Source organism: Platalea leucorodia, assembly GCF_965183815.1.
Source record: "Platalea leucorodia genome assembly, chromosome: Z".
NCBI classification, from domain to species: Eukaryota; Metazoa; Chordata; class Aves; order Pelecaniformes; family Threskiornithidae; genus Platalea; species Platalea leucorodia.
Genome location: NC_138858.1, coordinates 38,061,800 through 38,083,717, shown reverse-complemented (window position 1 = coordinate 38,083,717; position 21,918 = coordinate 38,061,800). Strand labels below are relative to the sequence as shown.

General features: G+C 43.2%; 1 protein-coding gene across 3 annotated transcripts; it reads right to left on the bottom strand.

Moving 5' to 3' along the window:
* Positions 1 to 206: 206 nt before the first annotated feature.
* Positions 207 to 21,271, bottom strand: ACER2 (alkaline ceramidase 2). 3 transcript variants are annotated; one of them, XR_014230709.1, is made up of 7 exons: positions 21,111 to 21,271; positions 14,598 to 14,712; positions 13,552 to 13,693; positions 10,784 to 10,921; positions 4,029 to 4,166; positions 2,582 to 3,348; positions 207 to 2,414 (listed from the first exon to the last, which is right to left on the bottom strand). XR_014230709.1 is itself a non-coding variant. In XM_082336577.1 (6 exons), the coding sequence occupies exons 1-6, from the start codon at positions 21,216 to 21,218 to the stop codon at positions 3,162 to 3,164; spliced, it is 828 nt and encodes a 275-aa protein (XP_082192703.1). In that variant the 5' UTR covers positions 21,219 to 21,271; the 3' UTR covers positions 207 to 3,161. The 3 variants fall into 3 exon arrangements, 2 of the variants coding, with proteins under 2 accessions (XP_082192703.1, XP_082192704.1); XM_082336577.1 differs by having other exon boundaries at positions 207 to 3,348; XM_082336578.1 differs by lacking the exon at positions 21,111 to 21,271 and adding an exon at positions 19,562 to 19,939 and having other exon boundaries at positions 207 to 3,348.
* Positions 21,272 to 21,918: the final 647 nt, after the last annotated feature.

Genomic DNA, 21,918 nt, shown 5'->3' with positions numbered 1-21,918 from the left:
AAAGGCAAACAATATTTATTCTGAATGCAATTTAATGTTGCAAAGTATTACATGCTTTCCACAAACATTCAGCATACAGACTTCAATGGAGACGGGGAAAAAAAAACAAAACAACACCACTCCTTTAGTATTATTTATTGAGTTTTTAGTGACTGTGAATTGGGCAAGTGTTTGCCATCACTGAGAGCTAAACACCCTTTCTTAAATAACCTAGAGTTTAACATTCAAGGAATGACGGATATCACACGCCAATATACAGGATATACATTATGCTCAACACACTATTGCATCCCACTAATTAAACTAAACTACTAATTGAACCTAAGGACTAGGAACCCACACTCACTTCCTGCCAGCAAGGGAAGAAAGCATTCTGGGGCTTTAAAACCTGAGGGTGCATATACATCACTTTATACTCCAACATAATACAGCTACTTGTGCGCATGTCTATTCATCTGTATGATCAGGGCAGTGCACAAACCCCTCTGTATACCAATCACACACTTCTTTCTTTGGGTACTAACGTTATTGTGAACTGAAGCCTTAGTCCAAAGTGCAATCTGTAAAGCTGTGAATCTGGTAAAAACCGCAAGTTTTTTCTTTTTTGAAATAAATGTAGCTTTTGTCAGAACATGTAAGTTAATATTAATTTAATGTAAAGTGCAGTAGCTACATCTAAAGTGGTGGGCTGCTGTTACAGTGGAATACTCCCAACCAGTTCTACAGTGGAGCTTTGAATATCAGATAGTGATCTTTGTCCACACAATCTCCTATGAAGAGTACGAAGGCTAGGGGTTAGTTAATAAAACTACGGGAGATGATTCTTGGCCTGTACCTGCATTCCTTCACCTCTGCAATAGCTGAATGCACTACTGCCATTATTTAAATTATAAAATCACTTCTTTAAGAGCAGTCAGACTCTGCAGAGCAGAAGACAGCAGCTGACAGCAGGTTGATTAGAGCCCTTTGAGTCAGAGGTTGCTTTCAAACAAAATATTAAGTAGGAAGGCTTCAGTCATTTTGAGTAGTACGTTATGTCTGCAGTTACTAATTTGCCAAGCAATACTGAAAAGAATTTATTTACCATAACATAATAATTTAGGAAACAATATTGAAAAATCTTACTCAAAGCAGGGCCATGGCAGGCATCAGCAACCTTAGCTGGGTTCCAGCCAGCAAGCCTATCTGTATAAGGATGTAATCATATGACTTTTAACACCTGAGAAGTGTTTGAAACTGAGCATTTCATAGTTAGGGAGAGAGGAAGGAAAAGGAAAAAGCAGCTGTGTTTCAAAAAAAATATTACTGTATGAATTTTTACAAACAAGTTTCATACAAAAATTATATGACTGTGTGTCCAAAAAAACACATTTCTCTCAGACAAATCTACTAGCAAGTATATATCTGCATTGTTCCACTGGATGGATTTTGCTGCTTTTATGATCTATCAGTTAATCTGACAGTAGGCTACTTACCCACTTTGAAGTTCTCAAGAAGACAGTCATATCTCCCACTAAAAACTCTGCTGTAAGTGTAACAGCATACACCTTAGCTCTTCTTTTCTAAGCATAAATTTGAGTACAAAAGTTATCTGAAAGGTTTCATGATGCTTTAAAGTTAATTCACCCCAAAGCTCTTTGTTGAAAGCCACTTTCCTAAAGATGATACTCTAGAGAATACATCTTCACAGTGATAATAAAGAAATACAACATAAGACTTAACATTGCACAGAGGAAATGGTATGTCCTGGTGCAATATTCAAAAGGAAGTATCACTTATTAATAAAAGCATACATCCAAAGCCTTTACTCACTTACAGCTCTGATATTAGGTGGAATGTAAGCAGACCCTATTTTCTCCAAGACTTGCAGCTATTAGCAGCTCCAATTGATAATATTTGAAAAATATGCCTGCACTTTTCATCATTTTTTAAACACACCTAGCATAAACTGCTTGCAAGAACCACAGCCATTCCTGAACCTCAACCCCAAAGTATAACCTTAAAACTAAATGGATCTAGACATCCCTTATCTTTACAAAGCAGGCTGAAAACAAACAGAAAATTTGAATCTACTATTCTTTTGTAAGAATGCAAGACTCAATGTCATATTTCATTGATCACTGAAATCTAAGCCTTCAGCTTGGTTTTTAAGCGGCTATCTACTTTTTTCCTAAGTATAACTAGCAGAGGACTGGACTATTGTTCATGTCACTTTGCAATGCATTGGTGAGAAGTCAACTCTCAAATTAGACATACAGCTAGGCACCTACGAGTTTTTATACTTTAATCACACTGTCAATCCATGCTGACCTGAGCTCTTACTGAAGTTAATGTTCACGCTTCTGTGTGAGCTTCAACGCCAAATTCAAGACCAAATGTGTCTGCAGAGGTAGAGAGGGATTTCTGTGACAGTTCTGTAAGAGGGAAATATGCAGCATACAAATGTCCACAGGTCAGTGGAAATACAGGAAAATTCCAAACCCTTGAAATCCTATTTAGTTTCAGGGACTGAATCTTCTGTCAGCTATTCCTGCATTTACACTGCCTAACTGCACTGATTCAGCTACCCAGTTGCAATCACCTTGTACTGGCCTCCTGCTGTACTTGGGGAAGCAATCACATACTCCGTGATCCAATGTGATGCAGAGCCGGCCTCCCTCTGTTACACACCAGGCTGGGAGGAGCATGTGCTTCGAGCACACTCTTGTGGCCAAGTGCAATCACATCAAAATCAGAGCTGAGAAGGACACAGGACGGCATGTAGGCATCTTGGACTGGCTTCTTTCACAAAGACCTTAAGCCAGAAGTTACAAAAGAAGTGAATCAAGCACCAGAGGTGACCTACTGCAGAAATATCATTCTTGACCCTGGTATTCGCAAAGAGCTTTTATCAAGAGAAATGCTACATTGAAAACACAGTGCAAAACAGAGCCAACCAGAGAAGCTAGTGGTTACTTTTGTGTTCAAGAGCCTCCACCTTCCTGCTTCCTCTCTCCTCTCCAGAGAGAGGAAAGAACACACTTGCCTCCTCTTTCTATGACACCTGAAGTGCTGCATATCTTAGGAAGAAGATAAAATACAACCCTATTCATTTATCATTATTTAAATAGTGTCTGTGCTGGAATGTAAGTTGAAACTCCATCCCCACTCCATGGCCAACTTCATGTGATCTTCACAGGTGACTTCTTGTGCGCGCAGAGGAGGGTGACGTAGGGAACCCCAATGAACGCCCATCTTTCACTGGGCCAGAACTTTATGACAGGGCCCTGCTCAGGGATCTCAGAGGCAGCATCGAAGTAAGCAAAGCAGACACAGCCCAGGTACGCCGCAAGGCAAATCAAAATGTGCCTGAGAATAGACACCCGCCCCCAACCCCCGCCCCAAAAAAAGAGAAAATCAATAACATGACTTCAATAAAGCAATCAAATATATCACCATGCTTTAAAATCAGTCTGTCCTTCACCACCTTCCCCTGAGTCCCCCATAGCATTGCTGTCTGCCCTCTGCATGCAGGCAAAGAATATAGAGAATAAGGAAAACTACAAAACCGTAGCTTATACTTGGTCTAAACTGGCTGCAGCTTTTTGGCCTCTCTGCACCTGACAGGTTTGCGCAGAAATGCTGAGATATGGCACCTTGAATAAGAGAGCACAATTTGCTGGGTGGTAAAAGAGAAAAGGCATCAAACCCCTTCACTGCTCCCCCACTTCACCCTCAGCTGTTAACAGTGGAAGTTTAAGCTTTCACAGTAACTGCTTCAGTTGAGCAGTGCTGTGGGATTTTTAGTAACCAGTAGGGCAAGGAAATCAGTTATAATTAATGAACTTCGAGTCTGAAGAATCTGACCAGGCCAAAGAGACTCCTAAATCTGCCACCTTGGATAGTGTGAGACTTGCTCTGGGCTTAAAATCTTACCAGTAATTCTATCTAGCACTAACCAGAAATAGCCATGAGGCAGCACACAAGGGTAATGCAGTGAGGACATATCACATTTGAATCAAACTGTGGAGTTTATACGCAACACTTACCATACACAGTGCAAATAGGGGAAGTTAAATGAGGACCAGATCTCACAAAATGCTTTGTCACTGATCCAGCAGAAAAGTGCAAGCATCCACCAAAGACCTGAAAAGAGACCCAGTTTGTACACACGCATGTTTTCACACCTGAGGAGAAAAATACAAGTAAGTTGTTATAAAACAAAACAAAATTTGCTTTTCAATGGCAGCTTGATGCTTTTTGGCTGTATGTGTTTTAGGGTAGGATTCATACTGCCAGGCACACATCTTTAAAATGGCTCCACTGTAAATATCCTTAACAGAGGAACTTTACTTACAATAAATATGGCTCTGATGCAAGGCAGTGGTGAGGTGACAAAACAAATCTTTCAATCAGTAGCTGTGTTTTAGGTATTATCTTAAATACCAACGTGCAAATGGTGGGCAAACATCAAAGCATTCCCATACCTAGGGAGAGGTATCTAGGACAACTAGCGATTAGTTACACACTGTAACTGTCTGGTAACAACCAGCCACACAGCAAGTGCTCAGATTTGTTTGTTTGTCACTGTATAAAGACTAGTAAAAAAAGAACTGGATGAGGCTTTTTTTTTTTAATTGGTTAGTTGATTTTTTCCCCCCTAAAGTTAGTATTGTACAATGTAACAGTTCCAGAGAACTTCTAATGTAAGAGCCTCTACTCAGAGGGCATGCTTTAGTAGATGGCACAGGCATCCACATCTCAGACAGAATTCCTCTTGTTGACTAAGCTGCAGTTCTCTTCCTGCACAAGAAACCTGACTTGTTCATACAGAGGTACACCAGAGAGAAAGAAAGCACAAACCATTTGCTGTGGTCACATGCAACGTGGTCTGTAGTTGACCATCAATGAACACAACAGCAGATGCCAGGATACTTGCATAGCATTACCTCTGTTGCAGGTCTACTCAAAAGCTCACAATTTTATTTCCCTGTATGATGCTCTGTTCTTTTCCACGTCTTGGAACTATCCTAACAACTGTGCAGCTTTGCTCAAAACAGTACAATCAGGAAAAAGGAAGCATCAATATAATCTTCAGGTCCCAAAATGCTATTAAGGTCAATAATTTGCTGTCTACCTATACTTGCTATTTTGGGGTTACGCTTCTTGGTGCCAGTAAATGCAGCTCTGCTGTTACCGATACCTATAAAGCAATGCTAGATCAGGACGTGACCAGCCCTACATGACCAAGGGAAGGCGTGGTTCAGCTCCTCTGCCTTCTGCAAGAACAAAGCTATGATTTGGGATTTTCCCCCCTGCTTTTTCTTGTTCTTGTTGTTAAACTCTTGCTGAATTTCCCAAGGATCTGAGAACCATTCAGTGCACTTGGAAAATTCTTGCTTCAATGAACTGCTTTTCTCAGGTCACTGATATGACCTCTCAAAGCACTCCCAAACCTACTAATCAGATGACAGAATGATTTGTTTAAAGTGACTTGTTTGAGCTACATCTCAAGAGTAAACCAATAAGCCAAATCTCTAGCCAGTACAACAAGGAATACTCAGCCTTCATCAGGGTTACAGGCCCCTATCTTCTCCTTATACATCCTAGAAGGAAAACAAGTTAATGCCAAGTGCCCCACAATCCCTTCCTCTGTCCCAAGGTCTTCAAGGGTGGCTCCTCTAATCCACACTCATCTTTTATGTATTACATCTCTGCCAAAAAGTTACTGGTAATGTCTGCATGCCTCTTCCTCTCCAGCAGATCACAAGCCAACCTTTCTCTGCTCCAGTCACTCCAGTAGACTAAACACTGAATCACCAGTCCTCTTCCACACAATTCTTGGGCTCATTCACTGCATCTGGAGGGTGAGCAATGGCTGGCAAGCAGGTCCTTTAAAGGGACACTTCTCTTTGTGACACTCAGAAGTAATTAAAATGTGTATCCCTGGAGGAGGGAGCTAGAATAGGCAAACACATCTTTACTGTGTGTATTTATGGTCCCTGAACTTCTTTATACATGACTGTCCTTGACAACTGACTAGCCCAGTGCCGCACAGACCAAAAAGCTCTTTGGTTCTTCTGTCTTTCACACAAAATACTTGTCAGCCTGAAACCTGTTGTTGTCATTTGATACGTTTACAGAGTTCTAATTTTTCCAACATTTACTGCTAACTATCTCCATGGCCACACACAGCCTGCAAGCCACAGGCTACCCTGCATGCACTGTCAGGGAAGTAGTAATGCCAGCTCTTTCCCCAAGCTAAAATTTGTCACTACACTCTCCCCACACGTGTGAGATGATCTTCAACTACTCAGTTGGAGGAGGACGGGGCAGAAAACGACTCCTGCATTCCACTTCCAGTGGTGGAAAAGCAGAACTGCCACTGGTACTGGAGCTTTGCTAACGGAGCCTAGCTAAGCATTCAGAAAAATTAAACACATACACAGAGTGCTCTGTCCACGAACACTTTTCTGAATGTATTGCAGGAGCAGCGGTACACCTGGCTCTGGTGTATTGCAAGCTAAAGAATTAGTACAGTTTTCCCTGTAGGATATTTTTTTCACTCTTGAAATGCTATTTCAGTTGACATTTTAACAGGCATTTGGGATTAAGGAACTCCTAAGGCTGAGCAGAAGGCACCTTTATAGCTACTGGATTAATGACAGAAAAGCTACCAACTGCCTAATCTTGTTGATGGAGGATTTTCTCCAGTGTCCTTTGCACAGTTGGTTTTAGGGTCTGGCATTTTTTTTAAGCCATCTGTAAATAATGTTGCATTCAAAATCATCACACCTATCTTTATAATTCAAAAAAGTGCTTCAACTACTGACTAAACTGTAATCTCCACAAGAAAGCTATCACAATAGTTGTTTTCATAACAAAAACACCTACATGACTGCCACAAAACTTAATATTCTACATAGCATATAAACCAAAATGGCTTTTTTCTTAGGCCTGAATCCTCCAATCCATTTGGCAAACCACCAACACACAGTCAGAGGAGACAGGGCTTGCCCAGGATGGCTTCAAGATTGTCTGTGCTGCATACTGTAAAAAAGGCTTGTTTCTCTGAAATAGTGCCTTTAAATTTAAAAAGGCTACAAGGAGCATGAAGAAAAGAAAGGGTAAGGAGATTTTTGAGTTGCCTATCAAGTGCCAGAGCACAGCTACATGCATTCTTCCTTACACTCCATTATGAGACACCCCAGTAAGAAATACATCCAAGATTTGGCACAGTTCTATCAGTAAAACTATACTGGCAAATCCTCCTCATTTTCCAATGCATTCCGACAGAGGAAAGGGTGTGTGTATTGAGAACACAGAGGCTTTCCTGGACTTGTCTGAAGGACATAAACAAACATGTGCAACTGCATGCCATTTAAGATAAGAGGCTTGGCCTCAAACATCCAGCTCCTTTAGTCAGTGACCATGCCTGTCAGTATCTGACTAGTTTGAATACCAAGAGGAGAGGACAATTAACATGCATGGTTCAAATTGTTCAAGGCTGCAAAGGAAAACTGAAAGCTGACTTGAAGAAACTTTCCCAACGCAAGATCAGCCATAGAAATGGTAGATTGAAATGACAGTCTTGCTCAGTACTACCATCAGGTACTGCAATTTACTTTTATAAACTTAAGACTACATGCTGCAGGGTGTACTGCAAAAGACTACTCTAAGACAGAAAGAGTCAAGCGCAATGAGGAGAGCACTGCTGATCTGTGCAATACTCCCAGGTTTTCTCTGATCACGCATCATGAAGTCTTCAGTTCCTGCACTGACTGTGCTTTGGATGGGCTTGCTGAGGAGACAGGGGACTGCAAAACTTCCTACCTGCCACTGCTTTTACCACAATTCAGAGATGTAATGCAAATACCACCTGGACGCTGGCAAGAGACACAGACACGAACCATTTGTTTTATTTCTCACTAGACACGGGTACTGATCATTCAAACTACCACTGAAACAGAACCTGTCAGCTGAGGGTCTAAAAGGGGTGTTCTTGCTGCTGTGCAGAGATCTGTGGCATGCTCCTTCCCTACACTAGTCTGAAAGAAACTGGACCCCACAAAGCTTGCATTTCCATTTGCGCCTTTTGCCTATACAACGCACAGTGTTCTTGGTTTAACACAAACAGCAGTTTGGTGTGCCCCAGCCATTTGCTATCTGAGGGACTGGGCTGGTACACACTTCAGCAGCTTTATCTTCCAGTGTCATGGCACCCCCATCAAAACATACCAGCTTTTCTTCAAACCAGTGCAAGTTGCTGGATGTCAATGAACCGCTTGATTCTTTTTGACACAGGTATCTCCCTTTATATGCTAAGGAATATTTTAAATTTTTAACTTAGCTTAACCTTTTAGTCAAGGAAATAAGGGAACTGTGAGCAACCTTCGACAGTGAAGCAGGGCTCCCCCTCAGCCGGATTTCTAGTAGGAAAATCAAATATGAATGGACAGACCTGAAGCTAGGGTAAACCTTCACTGCTCAAGGCTCATATGTCAGCTGAGCAACAATATTCTAGCATCTATCTGCACATGGAGGTAGTTACATGCCTGACGATGACTCACTAAATCATACTAGTTTGATTACATTATAATCTCAATGGTTATTTGGCTTGGACCAGCAAAACAAAGGATTCACATCCACTTTCTTCCTGATACCATCCCCAAGGAGAGCTTTTTTTTTTTTTTTAATGAAACAAATGAATGGATTTGTTTGGACAGAAATGAGAATAAAGTTTTACAATTTCTTTGTCTTTCAAGGACAAGTATGCACTTAACTAGCTTTTGCGGTTTTGATCATCTCCCACCCATACTTCCTAGCATACACTCTACCCTACCAGCTCCGCATTTAATAACATAATGCTCTTTCATGACATTATCTCCTCATCAAGGACAAATGAGAGGCAGAAAACTCTCATTTGAAAACACAGTGGTTCTGATTCACCAGCATTCTGTACAAGATTGACACCAGCCTAGAACAGGAATAACAACAGGGAGTTTTGGTCTAACACATCACAAACTTCAGCACGGAAGGCTGCTCTGGAGGCTTTTCTCCTTCCTTCCCCAAACACCTGTTTCACAGATAAATTTCCACTGCAGACTGCCAGAACTTGGATGTGTAGCCCCTTACTGACTGTGCTAGTAGAGAATGGGAGAATCGCAGGCATTTTAAATAATGCTTAATTATTTTTTCTCCTGTAAAAAAGGGATGAGATGACTCCTCTCCTCTGGGTTTACAAGAATATATCTCATTTGAATCTCCTAGGGATCAGCATAGCTTAAAATAAAACCTTTAATTATTTGCCTTTTACACGTAGGAATTCATCAAAAAATATCATAGGTATTACATCATCCCAATGCACAATTAAGAGGGCCATATGTCACTTTAGGTCCCTTTTTAATCACTAATTCAAAAGAAGGTTTATCCGTGTCCTTAATTCTCTCTGAAAAAACAGACAGGGAAATTCCACACATTTTTGTAAGATATGACCTTTCAGAAGGAGTTTTAAAAAGGAAACGTCTGTAGGCATACCAATTCCTAGATTTGATGCAATAGCAGTCAAACTTATGAGACACTAACTATTCATCCTTTTAAGTTTCTCAGGAGCTGATGCCTGGAAAACTGATATGTAGAGAGTTCACATAAATTATTCAATGCCACAACCAGATCTCCATTTGCCCTGTCAGTAGTTCCTTGGTACTTTCATCAAAATGAGACACCTCCACCAACATTCTTCAACTACTGACCTACAACTACTGTCTACAACTAACTTGTGCGCTGCTCCCCAAGTTTCTTTGACCACAGAAAAAAATGCTGCCCAGCAGGACTTCTAATGAGAAAAGACTCATGAACACCTTCACAAAACATTGTTAGCAGAGGCTTCCACGGTACGGAGAAGCAACAGCAGAATAGGGTAAGGTAGCAAACAAGAGAATCTCTGTTCTAACAGCAGCAGCCAGAATGCAGACATTTGGTCCTACTCTTGTTTCTTTTGATGGGCATTTACATATGCAATATGTAAGAGCCAACATGAGTTGCAAAATCCTTCTCAGACACTGGAGAAGAGGGGGAAAGGACAAGTTCATATGCTGGTACTCGCCTGGTCCTTTATTCAGTGGGTGAAGAGATGCAAAATAAAAAAAAGTCTCTGGACAGCTGCCGGTATCGCCATCACAGTAGGACTCTTTAAAATGTTAAGATCAGTCTCAGGTTCTTGTCTGTTTAGATTCTGGTTTTATAGTAGAAATTATAGGCCTTGATGGATAGCTATCCTCTACAACCTAGTGATTAACCTTGTCTTTTTCAGTCTGACTCCATCATATTACCCATTTCAGAAGACAAAATGGTGTAAGGCTCACAGTACAACTTTGAGAGCTGGAACATCTTCCACGCATACTGGGGCCTTGCTCCACATTCCCTCTTGTACCCAGACCATGATCATGCAATCACCTCACCCTTATGCAGACTATATAGCAGAAACACTGTCAGTAGAGCGAAACCCTTGCCCTGATTCCACAATAAACAAACAAATTTGAGTTGGATCAGGTTGCAGCAAGAGATATGTCACAAGAAGACAGATAACATCTGACCTAGTATAATGGCCTAGGAAAAAAAAAAAAAACATCCTTGCCCAAAATGTCTGAACTGGCAGAGCAAATTTATACCAGATCTGTGCTTGCATGTGGGAGAAGCATTTCTCATCTGCTATCACAAGCACTGAAGCCATATCTAGTGTATGATCACACAGTGGCCTAAGGATCTGAGACGGCAATGCTGCATTCAGGAGAAACGTACTCACCTCTTCAACTCAGCAATGAGCAAAGCTGTGCAGGGAACACCCAGAGTCATTAGTGAGATGTTGTTGATGGCAGGCTTAATGAAGGCGAGGCAGGTAGTAACTCCAGAGAGGACACCCACAGCAGCTTTAAATCGGCTCCTGAATAAGTTTTTTTTCAGGAGAAAAACTGCTTTTAATTAAAAACTTTTAATTACTAAAACCAGAAATCTTAAAATTATTTTAATAATGTAACAAAATATAGGTTTCTCTAGGTGTGTTCAGGAGGTGCAATGACAATGTGCATAAAATGGATGTGGATCTTGCACAGACTTGCATGTGCATGCAGAGCTAGTCATATACACAAATCTTTGATGGACTGTGGTCTTCTGAAGCAGCCATGTGTGTGTATACATACACGTGCACACACACACACACACACACACTGATCACTGGTTTCAAAATCCAGAGGTGACACTCCAGTCTTCCTCCTCCCACAATAAGTCAGGAACAAGTCTATCTCTGCGCACAGCACTGTACTTCCTCAAAGCAGTGTTGTGTCATCTTTCTTCGTTCTTTTAACATGGATTTTTAGGATATTTTGTTACCATTAATGCCCCAATGTTAGAGTCGTGTTACAGTCTATTTTCTTTCCTCTATCTCTTTTAAGCCTTAAAGACACTGAAAACTACAAGGTAACTAAGAACATTTCTTTTAACCAAATTCAAGAGTAGGTGAGGGATTCCCACACTTTTTAAAGATTACAGTTTGGTATATTCTTAGCATAAATGAAATCACAATTAGGCCCTGTATAGACAGCCTGACAACTTTTAAATTAAATATATGTTCACTGTTGTTTAAACCTCAAGTTTGGAGTTCAAACAATGCATTTCCAGTCTGTGGCAGGACTATGGCAGACAGAGGATCATCACGCTGCCCTTCAACTACTGGCCCATAGCTTTATAAAACTAGTTTCTGTCCAAGGATGGCTCTTCTGTCCTTTATTCTATGTCTGAAGTAGGGTCTCAGTATACTTGTGCAGCACCACTCCCTGGCCACAAGTGTCATCACCTTCACCTTCACCTAGCTCCTTCCATCTGCCTTTTGCTTTAAAGCTTTTCCTTCTGCTGGAAGGCAACAAGTTACTTAAGTAGGCAGTTATGATCTGACATGAATGTCTTAATAACTAAAGAGACCACAAATTGGTCATGGTAGACAATAACATTTGCAGCATTGAAAATCCAGAGTGTGATTGAGGATGAAGAAAGTGAAGACCACAGCAGTGAGCACAGGATAGATATAATATCAGAGGATTAGCTAGGCAAAGAAAAAACCAAAAATAGAAACCAAACCTGTTCTGCACTAGGGTTTGTTGCCCAGTACATCCTTCTTCTGTACACTTCAGAAAGGAATCAAGACCTTAACACGTAACTGCCTTGACAGATTCTAAGGAAGAAGTGTTCTGAGAAATTTAAGATAAGGGACATCCTTCACCTCATCTCAGTATTTTAATGAATCAGTTATAACCTGGGAGATTATTATTTATAGTTTTAACATCAAGTTCAATAGAAACAGGATTTCACCCCAAAAGTGTTACTATTCCTTTTAAAAAGCATACTGTTTAACCTCTTGGCCCATACTATGAACCTACCCAGCACGCTATCAGAAGATAGTGATAGATGACATATAATGACCCCCTTAGACTTGTGAGGAATAATTTACATGCAGTCACAGAAATTCTTCAAGACTCTGAACTCTTTTTCACTTGAACTAAATGTCTAAAAATCATGTCATTGACCAAAACACCCCAGTAAAACCTGTTTGTTTGTTAAGTTGATGGTGTCCTGTAATAGCACTGTGTTGCAATCGCTGAAGTACTAAATTCACACCATGACAAAGCCATTAGACTGCATAGACTGTACATGGTACGTCAAGACACACTTTTCTCAGTGCAAGCTATTTTGAGGAATGGTCAATCTAGGCATCAACCTTCTCTCCCCTCTTCCCCACAGCAACTTCTAACCAGGTACACATCAAGGGGAAAAAAAACCATGAAAACCCCCCAGATGATAGTCACAGTTTAAGAAGGCAAGAGGCAGCAGCCTTAGCAATTTTCAGAGAGAAGAACATTGGTGCTGCCATTCAAACCTCTCCACCACCTCAACTTCTTTACTGCATAAAAGAGCAATGTGTGCAAAGATTATAGCACATTTTTTTTAGGGGGGACAAACCACAACCAGATTCTTTAAACTGGCTACAATGCACCTTTTTTAATCCTGCAAGAAAAAGAAAAAAAAAAAAAAGCCTTTTACAACAATAGGCTTCTAAACACTTAGCCTTTGAATACTTAAACACCATCCTTAACCACTGCCTTAAATATTCAGCTGAAAATTCAGCTGACTTCCATAGGTCTGCTTGTATGTACACTTGAGGATACACAAAAGGAAGAGGTAAAGATGGTGTCTCTTACTTTACTTTAGCTGCAACTTATATAAACTACTCATATAAAGGTCTCCCTAGAATCAACAAGAAGAGGCACTTCCAGAGGCTAGTCACCTCATCCCAAGATCTAAAGTTACAGGGTGTAAACCCCACCATCAGCAACTGCAGACTCAGGAATTCTGAACAAAATGGGCTGAGATACAAGCAACAGGAAGAGAACGGAGTGAGAAAAGATAGTGGTGGCAGTGGTAAGGTTGGATGATAACTCAGTGCCATTACATGCAGGTTGAGGTGTTAGCATAAGAAGTTTCAAGAAACATCAAAGTGTACATGTATGATTGTATGATTACCTGTCATTCCGAAAAACTCTGGGCAGGTATCTCCTAGGGAACCACATGGCAAGAGCACACATCAGGACCCAGAGAATAGCCAGCTCATCCAGCATCTGGCCCAGGAAACTGAGGGTGGCGTGAAAGTAAACAGATCCAATTCCTGGAAGAATCAATCAAAAGGCAATACGAATAGTTGCAGTACTGTATACACTAAAACACACTGCTCAAGTTCAGAACTTCATAGCAAATGGTGGATATCATTTGGTGTAGAAAAGGTTAAAAAAAAAAAAGAAAACTGGAAAACAAATGCCAGGTTCCCTAAGAAGGCAATCTAAATCATCAGCACCTCACTCATTACGAAGCAAACACATTACAAAAGCAGCAGCTCAAGATGCCAGCTTCTACTAGAAAAGCAGATATATGTGAAAAAACATCAGGTGGTAAAGTTAAATGCAAAATCAATTAAGAAATAAAAGGCAAATACTGTTTCTGAATGTTCTCAATAGCTCAACAACAGGTAAGACAAAGATGAAAAGCAGCATCTGATGACTACTCCATGATACAGGTTTACAGGCGGAAAGTGTCACACTGCCCCACAGGGCTCTGATTATTCCTTTAAAAGTTCTCAGTGCCTCCAGGAATGAAAAAGTTTAAGAATCTCACATCTACAAAACAGCTAAGCCTTTGGGCCTTCTCACTACAATGCAAAACCTGTTATCCTCTTCAGTTGTGCTGGACACTTTCAGCTCTCATTTAAGCAACAACAACAGAGGAAGGAGGGTCAGCACTGCTGTAGAGTAAGCCTAGACATAAACAAAAGAGGTTATGCAAAGGAAGGACAGGAAGGGAACAGAACTAAAGCCAAAGTTCCCACCAACCTCAAATTGCAAAAGGCATTTTCCTTTCAGAAAGGATGGCTGCTGCAGTTTCAAGCAAGTACAAGCAAATTCCTCTGTAGATGTCAGGATTGCTTTGTTTTGCAAAACAATCAAGCGCAAACAGGAAAAACTGATTGCCTTTCTCAGTTCATGCACGAGCAGGCATACAGAGACTAACCAACTTACCAACCACAACTAGCAGAGTCCATATTAAATATATTCCACTGTTGAAGCAGGTTGCGTATTGACGGAACAAGCACATACATATGGGTGGTAAAACAAAAAACAAGATGTTGCTTATCTAGGGGAAAAAAAAACAGTATCAGAAGGACAGAAAATAAACAAACCTTAAATATTCATAGGCCACCTAAAGCATCTAGAAAAACATTGTGTCATCCAGTAAAGCCCCAGCTCAACAAATTATGGCCCTCAATTTCTGCGAAAGCTGACCTGTTTTTGCGAACTTGTTTTGTTTAACATCATTAAACTAATAACAGCATAAAAACTTTAAGCAACGTAAAATGTGGCTAGTCACATCTTTAAATTACCTTTCAAGTCTATTCCCAGAGGAATTTTATTGAGAGTCTAGAAATACTCAAGACTGTTGCAATTGTTGCCTACAAAAGCAAGCAGCTGAGGAACAGGATGTCCTGTCAAGCGACCTGTCCTCTCAATGGCTGTCAAGCCTAGCATGGAAAAAGCACTAGAAGTACTGGCACTAGACAGGGCTAATCTAGCTTTGTGGAAGTCAAGTCACTGAGCAATAGCTATAGTCTGGAAGGTCTGAAATACAAAGCTAAGCTAAAAGAGTTAGAACCCTTTTTGTGAAGGGTAAAGAGACCCTGAAGCTGGAAATCCTTTCACACTTCATTTTTTGTCTGGGTTCTCCATTACAGAAACAACTGAATGTGATTGAAAACTAGTTAGAAGAAGGTGAAAAGTCTCGTAATTCAGACCATTGCTAGCTTTTTTTAATTTAGTATGTAAGAGCTGAACAAAGACATATTTTCTCTTGCTTACCAACAATCCAAAGCCTGATTCTCTAGTCAAACGCTGAAAACACTTTACCGCAATTAACAGGAGCTGTGACTGTAGTGATCACTTGGTTCTCCCTGGAAGGAGCTGCCAGTGCTGAGGGCCAGCCATGACACTATGAACTGAGCAGTTACAGAAAGACTTTACTGCTGCTTCACAACGGGACGTGGGACAGGATGAGTTCCCCAGCCTCAGCTTCCTCATGTTCCCCTGCCTAGCCCAAGCACAAGAGAAAATCATCCCCAGCAACATTCCCCTAAAACAGACACAGAAAACAACTCTGGGACAAGAGCACTCCTTTGGGACAGATCCCCTCTTCACAGAGACTTACAAACTTTTACTGACATTAATGAAAATCTAGTGGAGAAAGGATTCAAGAATGACATAAGAAGGCGGCATTTGTTCATTCAGCTACTGTTGTCCATCACTCACTCAACATGGTCTCAGAACAGAGCTTACGATGATTAAAATGGACACATCTCATTTAACATTTGCAAGGCTCATCAAAACATATTCCTAGGCTGGCATTCAAAATGACAATAATTACAGAAGCAGTTTCTCAGCACCATCTACTTCATGCCTGGCACCTTCCCTCATGCTAAAGGTACATCCTCACAGACAAGCTGTATTTCCTTCCAAAGTCTTGGCTTTTAGATTTCATTAAAATACTTGGAAAGAGCCATCACCCACACAGTTTATAATGCAAATACTATGCAAATCTCTACCAAAAGCACCCTGGTAACAGCACACAGCTCAAGCAAGGACTTGCTAATGCAGAGGCCTCCTTGCAGTCAGGCCACAACACTGACCAGTCACTCCAGGGAAAGGTGCCAGAGAGCCACCTCCCGCTGGACTGCCCTTTCTGAACCAACGCAAGGGTTGAATCTTTTCACCAATCACCAGCTCCTACAGTGTGTTTTGCCACGTAACAAGCCAGCCTCATAAACCAGATGTGAAAAACCTGTGGGGACACCAACTGATGAACAGTGCCATGGACCAAGCACCTCTTCATCAGGAATAAAGGGACTCATCTTGAGAAAATCCTTCACCCCACCAAGGCAGCAAATTTTGCCTTTGTCATTCACAAATTAAGATGGTGGAAGGCTGACAACAGGGGCACCCGGCAATGTCAGAGGGCAGTATACTGCACAACCCTGGGGAGGCAAGGTAAAGACCAAAGAGTTATTTATAAATTAATATCCTATTTTAGCAGATTTTTAAGAGGCAGATCAATTTGCTTAATCCATGTAAACCAACCTACACGTTCAACCAAACAGGCTCACTCAAGCATCTTCCATTAATAAAAAACCCACCAGCTCCGTGCAGCAGAAACCGTTAGCAACATTGGGAATGCAGCCATGGACCAGGATCCCAGTGAGCGATGTGCTGATACAAGCACAGAGCAGGAGGCCTCCCTTCACCCCCAAAACAGGTAGGAAGCATACAGTGACTGGTAGCAGGGATGACAGAGTATGAGCAAGTCCTCTGGGGATCTGGGAGTGCTCTAGACATTTTAGGCTTTTAGCCACAGTTAGGCCAAAGAGAGGTGTCACGGGGAAAAAATAAGATGGTTATAAACAAAGTAGTGTGGAAGAAAACCTTTCCATCTCTACAGCTAGAACTGACGAAAGAAGAAAATCAGACCAGGTAATCACAGTCTATAAAAATTTAGCTAGAAAGTCCTTATTCTGCCTAGGAACAAGATGACAAAGGGAACACACCTACTTACCATACCTGTAGCAATGCAGGTTTATACTAGTGATTAGACAACAAGGGAGCAGTTCTGCCCTACAGTAGTGCTCTTCTGGCACTGAACTCCCATTCATGCTAAGGTCCTGCCTGCAAATGCAAGAAAACCCTTGCAACCTCGAGCTTTGCTATGACTTGTACTCTTTGCAATGGCCACCAGGAAGATTTTCTAACATTGTTAAAGTTGAAATAATTTTAGTATTGAAATTCTTTTCTATTAAGTTCACAAAAAATGTGATAATCATGTATCTCTCATGCAATAGCTTAGTTCTGTTTCTCATATCCCACAAATAGTATTTTCCACAAGTGATACTCAAATTAGGACTCTCGAACATATTCTGAAATACGTTGCTTAAATTCTCTTAGTTTCAAGCTCAGTGTCAACTAGATCAACACTAGAACTGACCTGCTGGATTTCACACTCTCATACCAGCCTGGCTCCCTGCGAGGACCACACCCTTAGATATACTGCAACTGTTAACACCACCCTTTCCAAGCCAGTGAGGCACCTATCCATTAGGGTCCGGTTTCAGGAAGTATGTGGCACTTGCAAGTTTTTATTTAATACACAGTTGGCATGCATGGTTTGACAATATACAATTCAAATGCTGATACAGTTAAGATTAGTGTAAAAATTAATAACAGTAGTACAGAGAATTTCCTTTGGGATCTGCAAAAGGCAATGATTAAACGTTACAGTTCTGGAAAAAAGGTAAGCAGTCCATGAGTAACAGTCCATCCTCTGGCTTCATACAATTCTGGACCTTTAGTTTTAATTTCCAACTACTTAACTGTCTGAAAGGAATATAGGACATGGGCCACAGAGGGAATGCCAGAGGCTTGCTCAGATCATGACCACGTAACTTCACTCACATCTGGCCACAGTCCTGACACAGGATGTTTTTGGCAGTCCTACCAAAGCTCAAGTATTCTTTTCTATCTGGTACATCTCCCAGACAGCAGCTGTAGCATTCAACCCCACGGCACTGGGTTATTGCACTACCTCCTTGTGAGGAGAAAGCAAAAATGGACTAAGTGGCTCTCGGTGAGTTCAGAGGGTTTGTATCTTCTATATCCTGATCTATGAGCATGCCACTCACATACACTAAAAGACTGCCGTAGTATAAAAGATGATGTAGAGAGAGTACGAGCATTCTCGCACACTCTTAAGACTATCTGATAGCTCTTTAAAACTTTTACCTCCATGCCACTAGGGAACAAAAGAAGAGGAATAAAAACACTGGCAATTCTCTCTATAGATGGAAATTTGGCAAGAAATATGTATTACATGCACAACTGAATGCAACATACTGAACTGCAAAGTACTTACTTTACTAGCAACAGAAAAGTTACTGTCTTCAGGTGTTTAAAACACAGACAACAGGGTTTTTTGTAAATATCTCTGCACAGGGTAAATTCTTTTGATCATGTGGAGGCATTTGTTTATGTTCTGGAGCAGGGTTACACTGCATCAGGACACATTACTCATTACACGGGGGAAAAAAAAAAAAGAAAAAGCTAGTTTTCCTATAACTATTCTTTCAATTTGAGTTACAAAGTGTTTCGTGGCCTCTACTGAGAGTGTTAAGGCCTGAACAAAAAATCGCATTAGTCTAGCTCATGTATGTTTTAAAAAATTAGTCTGATCAATTTGTACTAAACCTCTGAACAGATATATTCCTACTGATTTAATCCTGCTGAGCGCTTTGGTTTGCTTTTTAACTAAATCAAGTTAAATTTATGCATAACACATGAAGATTGAGTCCCACAAGAATAAATTAATGATTTTTTAAAAATACATTTCAGATAAGCTGTTCCAGTTTTGTGCTTATGTGAATACTGCATGAGACCTCAACTACAACTCTGACCTCAGCCATGACAGTTTAAAATACGGATTAGCAAGGTTTTAATCTACAGCTTAAAGACCCAGATGCCAGATTAAGGTCTGCTGAAGAGTCCTTCCTGAAGCTTCAAGAGGGTTCGAGCCAGAGTCAGAACTGAACCATCTTAGAAGGAACAAAATTTAGACTCCACTTAAGGTGCCTGTTACAGTAGGTCCAAAATTTCCCAGCTGTCCTGTGAGCATCTGGCTGTCTGGGGGTACAGTTCCACAATCCCATCAATCCACTGCAAGCCACTTAATTTTCAGAAGCTGCTAACACAGGAGTCAAACCCTTACAATGACTTGTTACTATTGAAGAGAAGCGAAACATAACTACCCTCAACACAGCCTCTTTTTTCCTCCCCTTTCGGTGTACAGCTCACTGATTTGTACACAGCTGCCGCAACACAGCCTGCTTCACAGTAAACTTTTTGCTGTCTCTCTGTTAACCTGTCTGCAACCTCAGTTATTCATCCAGACATACCTGCAGCTCCTAGCATTTTGCAAACTTCTGTACCACTGCTAATCAGCTCAGTCCAGTCAGAAGGATACCCATCCCCCTGCACAGCTGGCTCCAAAACACACTTGATGTCTTCATGAAATTTGTTTATCCTGGCCTTTTCCTCCCTTTGTTTTTGGTTCTTGCACAGTGACATCAGACACAAAGAAAGCAGACAGTTTCCCCCACACACCCTCAACGTTCTCCAATGGCACAGACCAGCCACCACCCAGACGACTTTGGCAGCAAACTATAAGAAAAAACAACAGGTTAGCAACGTACACCCTGTGCCATGGAATTACTTGCTCTATATGTGTGGCAACCCCCACGATACACACTCCAGTGAGTAAAGCCAGGCACCTAATTCTTTCTTCCACTGGATGTTATCAGTCAAAGAAACACAGCTTGAAAGGGAGAGACAGCTCAGACAAGGATAGAATTGGGGAGAAAAAAACCTAAGAGACCGTTTTAAAGTATAAAAGAGGCAAAGCAGAAGGCCAAGCTTCTCATTCGTGCACACACCACCTGCTACAGAACAGAAAATTTTTGCAGGGTTCACTCCTGGACATGTGTTTTTCATGAAAAGGCAAACTACTGGAAAGCCCGACACATTATCTCACTCTGGTGGATCTACTTGTCACTGCAATTCTTTACATCAACAGGATGTAAGGAGCATTGCTCCCTTTCCAAGATGTGTGGTACAGGGAAGTCTGGCTCTGGTGCTGGGGCTATGTTTTCCCAAGTTCCTTCCAGCAGCTGAAAGGTATTGCGATGGCGTGAGAGGACTCAGGGGTGAACCATGGCTTACTGGAAGGAAGCAATAACTACGTTAGTCCTCTTCCCTCTCCTTCATTTCTTCAGCTACTTTCTTAAACCCTCTCAAACTTTCTTAAATCTCTTCTTCAAAAAGTACATTGCTGACTTCATCCTGCAACCTCAAGGCAGATTGTTCTTGAAAGCTTTGCCTTCTTGGAGCCAAACCTACCCGGATGAAACCCAGTTTTGCCTCCAAACAAGGTGGCAAACGTGTTTTTTTCCTTGACCCATCACCGCCTTGCATGCCGTCAAGTGGCTGACACCTGTGGGACGGGTAGCGGACACCGGCAGCCCATCACCACAAGTTCTGCGCTCGGCTGCCCCAAGCCTCCACGCAGGCGAGGAGGGGGCCCGCTGCCCACTGTTTACCGAGCGGCTTGACACGAGCCCTCTCTAAACCTCCCGATTTCATACCTACAACACCAAAGCGCTCATTTTTCTTTAATTTCAGGCGTAGCAGGGACTGGAGAAGGAAGAAGCCGGCAGCGACAGAAGGGCATTCTACAATCCCATGGAAACCCTGCATGACACGGACTCGGCAGGCAGCAGGAGCCCCGGGGCTCCGGCGGGACCACCCGCCTGCCGGCCCGCCGCCGCACCCTCGCCCACCCGCCGCCCCGCCGCCGAGCGCCCCGCCGAGCCGGCGCCTCTTCGCCGCCCCCCGGCGCCGAGACGGCCGCTGCTCCCGCACCGCCAGGCGGCCGCCGCCGCCACGCACCGTGTTGTAGAACTCGGCGATGGCAGGGACGATGGTGTAGTTGTCCTCGCACCAGTCCACCTCCGAGCTGCCGGCCCGCAGCTGGTCCCACCACAGCAGCACGCCCATGGCGCCCGCCCGCCGCTTCGGCCCGGCCGCTCCGGCCCGGCCGCTCCGCCCTGCCTCCCCCCCTCTGCCGCCCGCCTCCCGCCGCGCCTCGGGCTGCCTGAGGGGCGGGGCGGGGCGGGGCGGGGCGGGGCGGGGCGGCCTCCCCGCGCCTGCCGGGCGGGCCAGGCAGCCCCCCGCCTGGCCCGGCTCGCCGAGGCCCGCCCCGCTGCCCGCCCGGCAGTCGGGGCGGTGGATGGCGGGGGCCGGGCTGTCTGCCCGGGGGGACCCCTGCAAGCCGGGCGGGCTGAGGCGCGTCTTCCCTGCTCCCCCGGCGGCCCTGAGAAGCCCGCTTCCCCACACGGGTGGCCTCCCCCCCTCCTTTGTGCGCCTTAAGCATATTCGCTCAAACAGTTTGACGGGAACAAGCGGCAGCCGCTCGCCTTCTCCTGCGCGGCCGGCGAGGTGGGAGGGGGAGCGCCGCCACCACCGCCGCTGCGGCTGTGGGCCGGGGGGGCGGGTTGCTGCGGGCTGCGAGCACAGGCGCCCGCAGGGAGGCAGCCGGGTGCGCCTGTCACCCCCTGCCGAACGCGAGAGGCTAACGCGGGCCGGGCTGTTGCTGCGTTGGGCACCGGGGGTTTCCTCTCCGGAGAACGGGCGCTTCCCGGGGACCCGCGCCCCTCGCCGGCCGGCCCAGCGCCTGACGCGCACAGCCGGCGGTAGC